Source organism: Melospiza melodia, unplaced genomic scaffold, assembly GCF_035770615.1.
Source record: "Melospiza melodia melodia isolate bMelMel2 unplaced genomic scaffold, bMelMel2.pri scaffold_228, whole genome shotgun sequence".
NCBI lineage: Eukaryota > Metazoa > Chordata > Aves > Passeriformes > Passerellidae > Melospiza > Melospiza melodia.
The window spans coordinates 38963-51279 of NW_026948557.1; the positions used below are offsets into that span (position 1 = coordinate 38963).

Sequence of the window (12317 nt, forward strand, 5' to 3'; positions counted from 1 at the left end):
GGCCTCCTCCAATCAGGGCCCCGGAACTGGGGGAGATTTGGGTGAAATGGGCAAAACTGGGGGAAAGTCGAGAGTTGGGGCAGCAGGGGCAGAGTTTGGGGCCAAAGGGCTGAGACTTCAGGAGAAGGGCTGGGATTTTGGGGAAGGATCAGAGAATTCTGTGATGCTTGGGAACACAGAACAAAGGGCTTGGGGCCACAACCACCATCAACACCATAAATATAAGCACCACTACCACAGCCACTGCTGTAACATTTGGCACAGAAATAGGATCCGGAATCCTCGTCCTTGAGGTTGTTCATGGTCAGCGTCACCGAGCTCTGCCCGTTGTCCCTGGAGATCCTGAACCGGCCCTTGACCGATGGCGCGTACCCGGTGCTGGAACCACTGCTGTAGATCCCTGCGAGCCACTCCAGCCCCTGCCCGGGTCTCTGGCGGACCCAGAACATGGTGAAACTGCCGAAACTGAACCCGGCCCCTCGGCAGAGGAGGCGCAGGGACCCCCCGGGGGGCTGGAGGTCCCCCCCGCACTCCAGCAGGGTCACGGCCGCCCGGACAAAGGGGAGATGGGGATGAGGAGCTGGATTGGCTGTGCGGTCAAAGTGGGCGCTGCCATTCCAGAAAAAGGGTGTGGGATCCACCTGGGAGGGTCAGCAGGAGTTGCAGGAGGATTGGGAGGTCCAAGGGTCCCAATTTGGGACCAACATCAGGGTCTGCATGGAGGAATCAACATTGGGGTGGATTCGTTCCCTCATCCCCATCTCCCCTTTGTCCCGCAGGGCTCCGGGCAACCGTGACCCTGCTGGAGTGCGGGGGGGACCTCCAGCCCCCCGGGGGGTCCCTGCGCCTCCTCTGCCGAGGGGCCGGGTTCGATTTTGGGAATTTTGACATGCACTGGATCCGGCAGAGACCCGGGCAGGGGCTGGAGTGGCTCGCTGGAATCTACAAAACTGGTTCCAGCACGGCCTACGCGCCGTCGGTCAAGGGCCGGTTCACGATCTCCAGGGACAACGGGCAGAGCTCGGTGACGCTGACCATGAACAGCCTCAAGGACGAGGATTCCGGATCCTATTTCTGTGCCAAATGTTCCAGCAGTGGTTGGGGTGGTGGTGCTGCTGCTTATGCTTATGGTGTTGATGGTGGTTGCTGTCCCAAGCCCTCTCCTCTCTGTTCCCAAGCATCACAGAATTCTCTGATCCTTCCCCAAAATCCCAGCCCTGTTTCTCCAATATTCACCATTTCCCCCCAAACTCCACCATCACTTCCCCAACTCCCAATTCCCCCCAATTTTCCCCATTTCTCCCCAGTCTGTCCCTGCCCCTCCGTCCCAGTGCGGAACGGGGATGGCTCCGGGGCCCTTTGCACACAAAGCTTTTTGTGCAGCCGGCGCTCTGCCGCAGCGCCCCGAGGCTGAGCTGCCCTCTGCCCAGCACAGATGTTCACCGTGACCCAAACCAGGAACTTTCTGTTTCCTTCCCCGCCCCGGCCGGGCCCCGGCAGCTGCTGGGGAGGAAGTGGGGGGAGGCTGCGGAGCCCCAAAATCGCGGCGTCTTCTCCTCCCTCCCTCCCTCGCTCGCTCGCTCGCTCGCTCCCACCTGGGGCTTCACTGCTCCCTCACGGCCGCGGTGTCTGGGGCTGCTCCTCGGGGCTGGGCTGGAATCCTCTCTGCGAGCTCTGGACGTGGTGACAATGCTGGTGGTGGCTCCAACCCCCATCCCTGGCTCCCCAAATGTCCCAAAATCCCCAAATCCTGCCCCAATTCCCAACCCTTGACCCCATTCTTGACCTTCTCCCCCAATGTCCACCATCTTTGCCCCAACTCTCGGCTTGCCCCCAATTTTGCCCATTTCACCGAAATCTCCCCCAGCTCCCGGGCCCTGATTGGAGGAGGCCTGAACTGGAGGCCAGGGGTGAAGGTTTGGGGCCAATGGTTGAGTTTTGGGGCAGGAGCAGGGGAGGGTTTGGGGTCAGTGCTGACCATTGGGGCAAATGGGGGAGATTTGGGACTTTGGGGGAAAGGGCTGAGGTTTGGGGGAAGGATCTGGGTTTGGGGACTGGGGACATTTGGGAACCCATCAAGACAGGCAGTGCTGAAAGCAACTTCAATACCATAAGCTTCGTAACTAGTACCAGCATAAACAGATTTGGCACAGAAATAGGATCCGGAATCCTCGTCCTTGAGGTTGTTCATGGTCAGCGTCACCGAGCTCTGCCCGTTGTCCCTGGAGATCGTGAACCGGCCCTTGACCGACGGCGAGTAGTCGGTGCGGGAACCACTGCTGATCCCCGCGAGCCATTCCAGCCCCTGCCCGGGTCTCTGGCGGATCCACATCATTCCATAATTCCCGAAATCAAACCCGGACCCTCGGCAGAGGAGGATCAGGGAGCCCCCGGGGGGCTGGAGGTCCCCCCCGCACTCCAGCAGGGTCACGGCCGCCCGGAGCCCTGCAGGACAAAGGGGAGATGGGGATGGGGCCAAAGCTCAACCCTTGACCCCAAAATCCCTACAACTGACCCCAAATTGGGACCCTTAGAGTTCATCCTCCTCGTCCTGCTCCTGCTGTCCCTCCCAGGTGGATCCCACACCCTTTTTCTGGAATAGAAGCACCCACTTTGGGCCCATAACCAATCCAGCTCCTCATCCCCATCTCCCCTCTGTCCCGCAGGGCTCCGGGCGGCCGTGACCCTGCTGGAGTGCGGGGGGGACCTCCAGCCCCCCGGGGGGTCCCTGCGCCTCCTCTGCCAAGGGGCCGGGTTCAGTTTTGGGGATTATGCAATGCAGTGGATCCGCCAGAGACCCGGGCAGGGGCTGGAATGGGTCGCCTACATCAGCAACAATGGTGGCACCACCCACTACGCGCCGTCAGTCCAGGGCCAGTTCAGGATCTCCAGGGACAACGGGCAGAGCTCGGTGACGCTGACCATGAACAACCTCAAGGTCGAGGATTCCGGATCCTATTTCTGTGCCAAACGTACTGGTAGTGGTTATGATGGTGCTGCTGCTTATAGTGACGATGGCCGTGGTGGATCCATGCCCATCTCTGTGTCCTCACCTGTCCCCAAACTCAGACCCTTCCTTCAAATGGTCCTCCAAACCTCAGCCCTTGACCCTTTGTCCCCAATCTCCCCCATTTGCCCCAATGGTCAGCACTGACCCCAAACCCTCCCCTGCTCCTGCCCCAAAACTCAACCATTGGCCCCAAACCTTCACCCCTGGGCTCCAGGTCAGGCCTGGCTCTCCAAGAGTTCCCATTTCTGCCTGTGCGAAATCAGCCAACCAGGGTCTGGTGAGATGGGGAGATTTGGATGAAATGGGCAAAATTGGGGGAAAGTCCAGAGTTGGGGCAGCAGGGGCAGAGTTTGGGGGAAAATGGCTGGGATTTTGGGGAAGGATCACTGGGGAATGCAGACATTTGGTGACCATCATGGGGGGTGCCATTGCAGAAACTGTCGTCAAAACCATCAGCAGTGCTACCAGCACCAGCATCAAAACGTCTGGCGCAGAAATAGGATCCGGAATCCTCGTCCTTGAGGTTGTTCATGGTCAGCGTCACCGAGCTCTGCCCGTTGTCCCTGGAGATCGTGAACCGGCCCTTGACCGATGGCATGTAGTTGGTGCTGCCACCATTGCTGTTGATACTGGCGATGTATTCCAGCCCCTGCCCGGGTCTCTGGCGGATCCAGAACATTCCAAAACTGCCGAAACTGAACCCGGACCCTTGGCACAGCAACGTCAGGGACACCCCGGGGGGCTGGAGGTCCCCCCCGCACTCCAGCAGGGTCACGGCCGCCCGGAGCCCTGCGGGACAGAGGGGAGATGGGGATGAGGGAACGAATCCACCCAAATGTTGATTCCTGCATGCAGACCCTGATGTTGGCCACAAATTGGGACCCTTGGACCTCCCCATCCTCCTCCTGCAACTCCTGCCAGTCATCCCAGGTGGATCCCACACCCTTTTTATGGAATAGAAGCGCCCACTTTGCCCGCACAGCCAATGCATCCCCTCATCCCCATCTCCCCTCTGTCCCGCAGGGCTCCGGGCGGCCGTGACCCTGCTGGAGTGCGGGGGGGACCTCCAGCCCCCCGGGGGGTCCCTGCGCCTCCTCTGCCGAGGGGTCGGGTTCAGTTTCGGCAGTTTTGGGATGGGCTGGGTCCGCCAGAGACCCGGGCAGGCGCTGGAATTTGTCGCTGGCATTGACAACGATGGATACACCAGATACCCGTCTGCGTTCAAGGGCCGGGTCACGATCTCCAGGGACAACGGGCAGAGCTCGGTGACGCTGACCATGAACAGCCTCAAGGACGAGGATTCCGCCGTTTATTTCTGCGGGAAATCTGTTTATAATATTTGGGCTTATGCTGCTTATGATTTTGGCCCTGGCCCCGTCCCTGTGTCCTCACTTGTCCCAGTATTCCAGACCTTTCCCTCAAACCCCAGCCCCTGATCCCAGTCCAGACCCTTTGTCCCAAACTCTCCATCCTCTGGCCTCAAATCTCAGCTCTTGGCCCCAAATCTGGGTTGGTTTCACGCTGAGCTCAACCTTGGTCCACAAATCCCAATCATTGCCCCAGACTGGGCCTGTTCTGCCCCAAAATTTCAGTGGTGGAACTGAGTCCTAGCCATGGACCAAACCTGGAACATTTGCCCCACATCTCGACCATTTGCACCCAGGTTTGGACGCCTTGGTTGAGACCTGGAGCCCAGAGCTGAGGTTTGAGGCCAAGAGCTGAGAACTGGGGCAGAAGCAGCTCAGAGCTGGGACAGGAATGGGGTCAGGGGCTGGGGACTGGGGAAGGGTCTGGGGAACGGGGACAGGGGGGGACAAAGTGATGGGGACGGGGTGAATACCATCCACACCAGCACCAGTACCCCAATTATTATAGGCAGATTTCCCACAGAAATAGGATCCGGAATCCTCGTCCTTGAGGTTGTTCATGGTCAGCGTCACCGAGCTCTGCCCGTTGTCCCTGGAGATCGTGAACCGGCCCTTGACCGACGGCGCGTAGGCTGTGCTGGATCCATCATTCTTGATCCCTCCAATGTATTCCAGCCCCTGCCCGGGTCTCTGGCGGACCCAGTAGAGGGTGGAACCCGCAAAACTGAACCCGGCCCCTCGGCAGAGGAGGCGCAGGGACCCCCCGGGGGGCTGGAGGTCCCCCCCGCACTCCAGCAGGGTCACGGCCGCCCGGAGCCCTGCGGGACAAAGGGGAGATGGGGATGAGAAATTTCATTGGTCAAGAGCCTTAAAGTGGGTGTGGCCAGCTGGAAAAAGGCGTGGACCCACCTGGCAGGAGGGTGATGAACTCCAAGGGTCAGAATTTGGGTCCAGAGTCAGGATTTGGGTCAAGGGTTGAGCTTTGGCCCCATCCCCATCTCCCCTCTGTCCCGCAGGGCTCCGGGCGGCCGTGACCCTGCTGGAGTGCGGGGGGGACCTCCAGCCCCCCGGGGGGTCCCTGCGCCTCCTCTGCCGAGGGGCCGGGTTCAGTTTCGGCAGTTTTGGGATGGGCTGGATCCGCCAGAGACCCGGGCAGGGCCTGGAGTTCGTAGCACAGATCAACACTGGTGGCACCACCCACTATGGAGATTTGGTCAAGGGCCGGTTCACGATCTCCAGGGACAACGGGCAGAGCTCGGTGACGCTGACCATGAACAGCCTCAAGGACGAGGATTCCGGATCCTATTTCTGTGCCAAGGATTCCTATGGTGGCTGGAATGCCGCCCATGCCATTGGTTTCACTCCCGGTGGTTGCGTTGGTGTTTGGGGTTTCAGCCCCGTCCCTGTCCCCAGCTGTCCCCAGACCCTCCCCCAAACCCCCCTGTCCCACCCCTGACCCTTTGTCCCAGCCCCGCCCCCTTTGCCCCAACGCTGCCCTTTGGCCCCAAACCCTGCCCTGGGTCTGGCCCCAAACTCAACTCTCGGCCCCAAATCTCACCCTGGTCCCCCAAAATTTCCCAAAGGGCCGAGATTTGGGGTGAAATTGGGCAAATTTTGGCACCAACTCAGTTGGGTTTGGGGCAGAACCAGTCGGGGTTTGGGGCCTTTGGTCACCATGGGTGGAAATGGGGGAGACTTTGGACAAACGGTCAAGAATGGGGTCAAGGGCTGAGATTTGGGAAAAGAGTCTGGGGCTTTGGGGACAGGAGGGGACACTGAGATGGGGATGGATCCACCACGGCCCTCTTCAATATATTCAGCACCAGCACGAGCAGCACCAGCATAAGCATCCTTGGCACAGAAATAGGATCCGGAATCCTCGTCCTTGAGGCTGTTCATGGTCAGCGTCACCGAGCTCTGCCCGTTGTCCCTGGAGATCGTGAACCGGCCCTGCACCGATGGCGCGTAGTAGGTGCTGGAACCAGTGCTGTAGATCCCTGCGAGCCACTCCAGCCCCTGCCCGGGTCTCTGGCGCACCCAGTACATGGAGAAACTGCCAAAATTGAACCCGGCCCCTCGGCAGAGGAGGCGCAGGGACCCCCCGGGGGACTGGAGGTCCCCCCCGCACTCCAGCAGGGTCACGGCCGCCCGGAGCCCTGCGGGACCAAGGGGAGATGGGGATGGGGCCAAAGCTCAACCCTTGAACCCAAAATCCCAACTATTGGCCCCTAATTCTGACCCTTGGAGTTCATCATCCTCCTCCCATCCCTTTTTCCAGGTTGCCAAACCCACTTTGAGGCCCTGGACAAATCAGGTTTCCTATCCCCATCTCCCCTCTGTCCCGCAGGGCTCCGGGCGGCCGTGACCCTGCTGGAGTGCGGGGGGGACCTCCAGCCCCCCGGGGGGTCCCTGCGCCTCCTCTGCCGAGGGGCCGGGTTCAGTTTTGGCAGTTTTGGGATGGGCTGGGTGCGCCAGAGACCCGGGCAGGGGCTGGAGTGGGTCGCGGGCATCAGGAACGATGGTGCTGACACCGGCTACGCGCCGTCGGTCAAGGGCCGGTTCACGATCTCCAGGGACAACGGGCAGAGCTCGGTGACGCTGACCATGAACAACCTCAAGGACGAGGATTCCGGATCCTATTTCTGTGCCAAATCTTCTGCTGCTGGCAATTGGGGTGATGCTGCTGCATATGTTGAAGACACCAGTTGTGGATCCTCCCTCGTCTCAGTGTCCCCCCACCATCTCGGGTCCCCAGACCCTTCCCCCAAACCATTGACCCAGCCCTTGACCCTTTGTCCCCATTTGCCCCAATGGTCAGCACTGACCCCAAACCCTCCCCTGCTCCTGCCCCAAAACTCAACCATTGGCCCCAAACCTTCACCCCTGGGCTCCAGTTCAGGCCTCCTCCAATCAGGGCCCGGGAGCTGGGGGAGATTTGGGTGAAATGGGCAAAACTGGGGGAAAGTCGAGAGTTGGGGCAACAAAGGCAGAGTTTGGTGAAAAATGGTCGAGGCTTTAGAAGGAATGAAACTTGGGGGAAGCATCGCTGGGACTGGAGAAATTTCACGACCCTCATGGTCACCACCAGGAGTGATGGCAAAAAGAGCAGCAGCATTACCACCAGCATAAGCATTGTCCCGTTTGGCACAGAAATAGGATCCGGAATCCTCGTCCTTGAGGCTGTTCATGGTCAGCGTCACCGAGCTCTGCCCGTTGTCCCTGGAGATCGTGAACCGGCCCTTGACCGACGGCGCGTAGACGGTGCTGCCACCATTGTCACTGATCCCCGCGACATATTCCAGCCCCTGCCCGGGTCTCTGGCGCATCCACTGCATGCCAAAACTGCCGAAACTGAACCCGGACCCTCGGCAGAGGAGGCGCAGGGACCCCCCGGGGGGCTGGAGGTCCCCCCCGCACTCCAGCAGGGTCACGGCCGCCTGGAGCCCTGCGGGACAAAGGGGAGATGGGGATGAGGAACCTGATTGGTCCAGGGACACAAAGCAGGGGTGACCAGTTTGTAAAAGGGACGGGAGCCACCAGGGAGGAGGAGGATGAATTCCAAGGGTCAGAATTAAGGGACAATAGTCGGGATTTTGGGGTCAAGTTTGAGCTGTGGCCCCATCCCCATCTCCCCTCTGTCCCGCAGGGCTCCGGGCGGCCGTGACCCTGCTGGAGTGCGGGGGGGACCTCCAGCCCCCCGGGGGGTCCCTGCGCCTCCTCTGCCGAGGGTCCGGGTTCAGTTTCGGCAGTTTAGACATGTTCTGGATCCGCCAGAAACCTGGACAGGGGCTGGAATACGTGGCAAGGATCTACTACACTGGTGCTTCTACTGACTACGCGCCATCGGTCAAGGGCCGGGTCACGATCTCCAGGGACAACGGGCAGAGCTCGGTGACGCTGACCATGAACAGCCTCAAGGACGAGGATTCCGCCACCTATTTCTGTGGGAAATGTGCTTACACTGGTGGTTGTGGTGATGGTGTTGCTGCTTATGCTTATGGTGTCCATGGTGGTTGCTGTCCCAAGCCCTCTCCTCTCTGTTCCCAAGCATCACAGAATTCTCTGATCCTTCCCCAAAATCCCCACCACTGTTTCTCAAATCTTCACCATTTCCCCCAAACTCCACCGTCACTTCCCCAACTCCCAATTTCCCCCCACTTTTCCCCATTTCTCCCCAGTCTGTCCCTGCCCCTCCGTCCCAGTGCGGAGCGGGGATGGCTCCGGGGCCCTTAGCACACAAAGCTTTTTGTGCAGCCGGCGCTCTGCCGCAGCGCCCCGAGGCTGAGCTGCCCTCTGCCCAGCACAGATGTTCACCGTGACCCAAACCAGGAACTTTCTGTTTCCTTCCCCGCCCCGGCCGGGCCCCGGCAGCTGCCGGGGAGGAAGTGGGGGGAGGCTGCGGAGCCCCAAAATCGCGGCGTCTTCTCCTCCCTCCCTCCCTCCCTGCCTCGCTCCCTCGCTCGCTCGCTCCCACCTGGGGCTTCACTGCTCCCTCACGGCCGCGGTGTCTGGGGCTGCTCCTTGGGGCTGGGCTGCAATCCTCTCTGGGAACTCAGAAAAAAACCCTTTTTTTGACCCAAAACCACATGAAATTTGGGGAGATTAAAATGTTGAAATTGATCTCGAGCCAAGGGCTCCATGCTGGGAGAAGCAGAGGGGTCCAAGGGTGGATTCACCTGGAACGTTCCATCGATCAGGGGCAGGGTCAGAATGGCCAGGGACAGCCCAGGAGCCAAAATGGCCCCGAGTGGGCCCCGAGCTGAGGTGTGGGGCCAGGAGCTGAGAATGTGGGGCAGGGCCAGGGCAGGGCTGGGGCACGGGGACAGGAATGGGGTCAGGGGATGGGGTTTGGGGGAAGGGGCTGGGGAACGGGGACTGGGGAGACACAGCGATAAGGGTGGGGCCAAAACGATCAGCAGCACCAGCACCCCAACCAGCAACAGCAGTTTTGGCACAGAAATAGGATCCGGAATCCTCGTCCTTGAGGTTGTTCATGGTCAGCGTCACCGAGCTCTGCCCGTTGTCCCTGGAGATCGTGACCCGGCCCTTGACCGATGGCGCGTAGCCGATGCCTCCACCAGTGTTGATCCCTGCGAGCCACTCCAGCCCCTGCCCGGGTCTCTGGCGAACCCAATCCATCGCAAAACTGCCAAAACTGAACCCGGCCCCTCGGCAGAGGAGGCGCAGGGACCCCCCGGGGGGCTGGAGGTCCCCCCCGCACTCCAGCAGGGTCACGGCCGCCCGGAGCCCTGCGGGACAAAGGGGAGATGGGGATGGGGCCAAAGCTCAACCCTTGACCCAAACCCTGATCCTTGGCCCCCAATTGGGACCCTTGGCGTTCATCATCCTCCTCCTCCTGGGCCTGCCGATCCTCCCAGGAGGGTCCCATTCCAATTTCCAAGTGGCCAAATCCAATTTGAGTCCCTCAACCAATCAGGTTTCCCACCCCCATCTCCCCTTTGTCCCGCAGGGCTCCGGGCGGCCGTGACCCTGCTGGAGTGCGGGGGGGACCTCCAGCCCCCCGGGGGGTCCCTGCGCCTCCTCTGCCGAGGGGCCGGGTTCAGTTTTGGGAGCTACGACATGAACTGGATCCGCCAGAGACCCGGGCAGGGGCTGGAATGGGTCGCAGGGATCAGCAGCAGTGGTTCCAGCACCTACTACGCGCCATCGGTCAAGGGCCGGTTCACGATCTCCAGGGACAACGGGCAGAGCTCGGTGACGCTGACCATGAACAACCTCAAGGACGAGGATTCCGCCACCTATTTCTGTGCCAAATGTTACAGCGGTTTTACTTACCCTGCTTATGCTTATGGTATTGATGGTGGTTGTGGTCCCAAACCCTCTCGTTTCTATTTTCAAGTATCACAGAATTCTCTTATCCTTCCCCCAAACCTCAGCCCTTTTTATCAAATCTCCACTGGTCTTCCCCAAACTCTGCCCCTGCTGCCCCAACTCTTGACGTTCCACCAATTTTTGCCCATTTCACCCAAATCCCATTCAGCTCCTGGGGTCCTCATTGGAGGAGGCCAATTGGAAGTCGCAGGCGAAGGTTTGGGCCCAATGGTTGAGATTTGGGGCAGAACCAGTTAGGGTTGGGGTCAGTGCTGACCATGGGTGCAAATGGGGAGAAAGGGTCACAAGCTGAGTCACGGGGTGAGGTTTGGGGGAAGGGTCTGGGGTTTGGGACATGGGGGCACTCAAAGATGGGGATGGGGCCAAAGCCACCATGACCAACATCACCACAATCAATATCATCACCAGCAACAGCAGCACAACAATCATCCCCGTCCTTGGCACAGAAATAAACACCGGAATCCTCGTCCTTGAGGTTGGTCATGGTCAGCGTCATCAGACTCTGCCCATTGTTCCTGGCGATCGTGAACCGGCCCTTGACTGAATCCGCGTACCAGGCGCTGCCACCGCTGCGGATGTAGGCGACGACCTCCAGCCCCTGCCCGGGTCTCTGATGGACCCAGCTCATGGCAACACTGCCAAAACTGAACCCGGCCCCTCGGCACAGCAACGTCAGGGACCCCCCGCAGGGCTGGAGGTCCCCCCCGCACTCCAGCAGGGTCACGGCTGCCCGGAGCCCTGCGGGACAAAGGGGAGATGGGGATGGGGCCAAAGCTCAACCCCTGACCCAAATCCTGATTCCTGGCTCCATATTGGGACCCTTGGAGTTCATCCTCCACCTGTAGCACCTGCTGTCCCTCCCTGGTGGATCCCACACCCTATTTATGGAATAGAAGCACCCACTTTGGGCCCATAACCAATCCAGCTCCTCATCCCCATCTCCCCTTTGTCCCGCAGGGCTCCGGGCGGCCGTGACCCTGCTGGAGTGCGGGGGGGACCTCCAGCCCCCCGGGGGGTCCCTGCGCCTCCTCTGCCGAGGGGCCGGGTTCAGTTTTGGGAATTTCGACATGTTCTGGATCCGCCAGAGACCCGGGCAAGGGCTGGAGTGGCTTGTAGGGATCTACAGCAGTGGTTCCAGCACCACCTACGCGCCATCGGTCAAGGGCCGGTTCACGATCTCCAGGGGCAACGGGCAGAGCTCGGTGACGCTGACCATGAACAGCCTCAAGGACGAGGATTCCGCCACCTATTTCTGCGCCAAATCCTCTGGTGTTAGCACTGCTCTTACTGCTTTGGGTGGTTGGGTTGGTGTTTGGGGTTTCCGCCCCGTCCCTGTCCCCAGCTGTCCCCAGACCCTCCCCCAAACCCCCCTGACCCACCCCTGACCCTTTGTCCCAGCCCCGCCCCCTGTGCCCCAACGCTGCCCATTGGCCCCAAACCCTGCCCTGGGTCTGGCCCCAAACTCAACTCTCGGCCCCAAATCTCACCCTGGTCCCCCAAAAGTGCCCAAAGGGCCGAGATTTGGGGTGAAATTGGGCAAATTTTGGCACCAACTCAGTTGGGTTTGGGGCGGAACCAGTCGGGGTTTGGGGCCTTTGGTCACCATGGGTGGGAATGGGGGAGACTTTGGACAAACGGTCAAGAATGGGGTCAAGGGCTGAGATTTGGAAAAAGAGTCTGGGGCTTTGGGGACAGGAGGGGACACTGAGATGGGGATGGATCCACCACGGCGCTCTTCAATATATTCAGCACGACCACCAGCAGCAGCATAAGCATCCTTGGCACAGAAATAGGATCCGGAATCCTCGTCCTTGAGGCTGTTCATGGTCAGCGTCACCGAGCTCTGCCCGTTGTCCCTGGAGATCGTGAACCGGCCCTTGACCGACGGCGCGTAGTAGGTGCTGGAACCACTGCTGTAGATCCCTGCGAGCCACTCCAGCCCCTGCCCAGGTCTCTGGCGCACCCAGTACATGGTGAAACTGCCGAAACTGAACCCGGCCCCTCGGCAGAGGAGGCGCAGGGACCCCCCGGGGGGCTGGAGGTCCCCCCCGCACTCCAGCAGGGTCACGGCCGCCCGGAGCCCTGCG

General features: G+C 60.5%; 16 gene segments (V, D, J or C); 8 read left to right on the forward strand and 8 right to left on the reverse strand.

The window, feature by feature from the left end:
* The window catches only part of LOC134433631 (Ig mu chain C region-like), a gene marked incomplete at its 5' end in the record, with an annotated part of 44940 nt that extends 38412 nt beyond the window's left edge, over positions 1–6528 (reverse strand). Inside the window, 1 exon segment of the C gene segment in view lies at positions 6227–6528. Within this exon segment, the coding sequence occupies positions 6227–6528 (302 nt within the window).
* LOC134433623 (Ig heavy chain V region 3-like) lies at positions 13–761 on the reverse strand. The segment is given in 3 exon segments: positions 13–26; positions 203–609; positions 706–761. Coding segments are annotated over 3 exon segments (477 nt in total).
* LOC134433624 (Ig heavy chain V region 6.96-like) lies at positions 785–1448 on the forward strand (the record flags this gene model as incomplete). The annotated part of the segment is given in 2 exon segments: positions 785–1139; positions 1384–1448. Coding segments are annotated over 2 exon segments (420 nt in total), but the record flags the coding sequence as incomplete, so codon positions are not given.
* Positions 1615–2440, reverse strand: LOC134433625 (Ig heavy chain V region 914-like; the record flags this gene model as incomplete). The annotated part of the segment is given in 2 exon segments: positions 1615–1674; positions 2102–2440. Coding segments are annotated over 2 exon segments (399 nt in total), but the record flags the coding sequence as incomplete, so codon positions are not given.
* LOC134433626 (immunoglobulin heavy variable 3-23-like) lies at positions 2666–3612 on the forward strand (the record flags this gene model as incomplete). The annotated part of the segment is given in 3 exon segments: positions 2666–2972; positions 3445–3524; positions 3580–3612. Coding segments are annotated over 3 exon segments (420 nt in total), but the record flags the coding sequence as incomplete, so codon positions are not given.
* Positions 4042–4446, forward strand: LOC134433627 (Ig heavy chain V region 914-like; the record flags this gene model as incomplete). The annotated part of the segment is given in 1 exon segment: positions 4042–4446. A coding segment is annotated over 1 exon segment (405 nt), but the record flags the coding sequence as incomplete, so codon positions are not given.
* LOC134433628 (Ig heavy chain V region 3-like) lies at positions 4538–5190 on the reverse strand (the record flags this gene model as incomplete). The annotated part of the segment is given in 2 exon segments: positions 4538–4542; positions 4851–5190. Coding segments are annotated over 2 exon segments (345 nt in total), but the record flags the coding sequence as incomplete, so codon positions are not given.
* On the forward strand, positions 5399–5978 carry LOC134433629 (Ig heavy chain V region 914-like; the record flags this gene model as incomplete). The annotated part of the segment is given in 2 exon segments: positions 5399–5752; positions 5961–5978. Coding segments are annotated over 2 exon segments (372 nt in total), but the record flags the coding sequence as incomplete, so codon positions are not given.
* Positions 6529–6729: 201 nt separating the features above from the next.
* LOC134433633 (Ig heavy chain V region 3-like) lies at positions 6730–7201 on the forward strand (the record flags this gene model as incomplete). The annotated part of the segment is given in 2 exon segments: positions 6730–7104; positions 7196–7201. Coding segments are annotated over 2 exon segments (381 nt in total), but the record flags the coding sequence as incomplete, so codon positions are not given.
* Positions 7202–7287: 86 nt separating this feature from the next.
* Positions 7288–7817, reverse strand: LOC134433634 (immunoglobulin heavy variable 3-64D-like; the record flags this gene model as incomplete). The annotated part of the segment is given in 2 exon segments: positions 7288–7301; positions 7445–7817. Coding segments are annotated over 2 exon segments (387 nt in total), but the record flags the coding sequence as incomplete, so codon positions are not given.
* A 205-nt stretch (positions 7818–8022) lies between these two features.
* On the forward strand, positions 8023–9160 carry LOC134433635 (immunoglobulin heavy variable 3-23-like; the record flags this gene model as incomplete). The annotated part of the segment is given in 2 exon segments: positions 8023–8350; positions 9075–9160. Coding segments are annotated over 2 exon segments (414 nt in total), but the record flags the coding sequence as incomplete, so codon positions are not given.
* Positions 9161–9231: 71 nt separating this feature from the next.
* On the reverse strand, positions 9232–9621 carry LOC134433636 (Ig heavy chain V region 914-like; the record flags this gene model as incomplete). The annotated part of the segment is given in 1 exon segment: positions 9232–9621. A coding segment is annotated over 1 exon segment (390 nt), but the record flags the coding sequence as incomplete, so codon positions are not given.
* A 23-nt stretch (positions 9622–9644) lies between these two features.
* On the forward strand, positions 9645–10336 carry LOC134433637 (immunoglobulin heavy variable 3-48-like). The segment is given in 3 exon segments: positions 9645–9661; positions 9780–10201; positions 10275–10336. Coding segments are annotated over 3 exon segments (501 nt in total).
* A 54-nt stretch (positions 10337–10390) lies between these two features.
* On the reverse strand, positions 10391–10963 carry LOC134433638 (Ig heavy chain V region 914-like; the record flags this gene model as incomplete). The annotated part of the segment is given in 1 exon segment: positions 10391–10963. A coding segment is annotated over 1 exon segment (573 nt), but the record flags the coding sequence as incomplete, so codon positions are not given.
* A 229-nt stretch (positions 10964–11192) lies between these two features.
* LOC134433639 (Ig heavy chain V region C3-like) lies at positions 11193–11615 on the forward strand (the record flags this gene model as incomplete). The annotated part of the segment is given in 2 exon segments: positions 11193–11534; positions 11583–11615. Coding segments are annotated over 2 exon segments (375 nt in total), but the record flags the coding sequence as incomplete, so codon positions are not given.
* Positions 11616–11784: 169 nt separating this feature from the next.
* LOC134433640 (Ig heavy chain V region 914-like) lies at positions 11785–12313 on the reverse strand (the record flags this gene model as incomplete). The annotated part of the segment is given in 2 exon segments: positions 11785–11823; positions 11867–12313. Coding segments are annotated over 2 exon segments (486 nt in total), but the record flags the coding sequence as incomplete, so codon positions are not given.
* Positions 12314–12317: the final 4 nt, after the last annotated feature.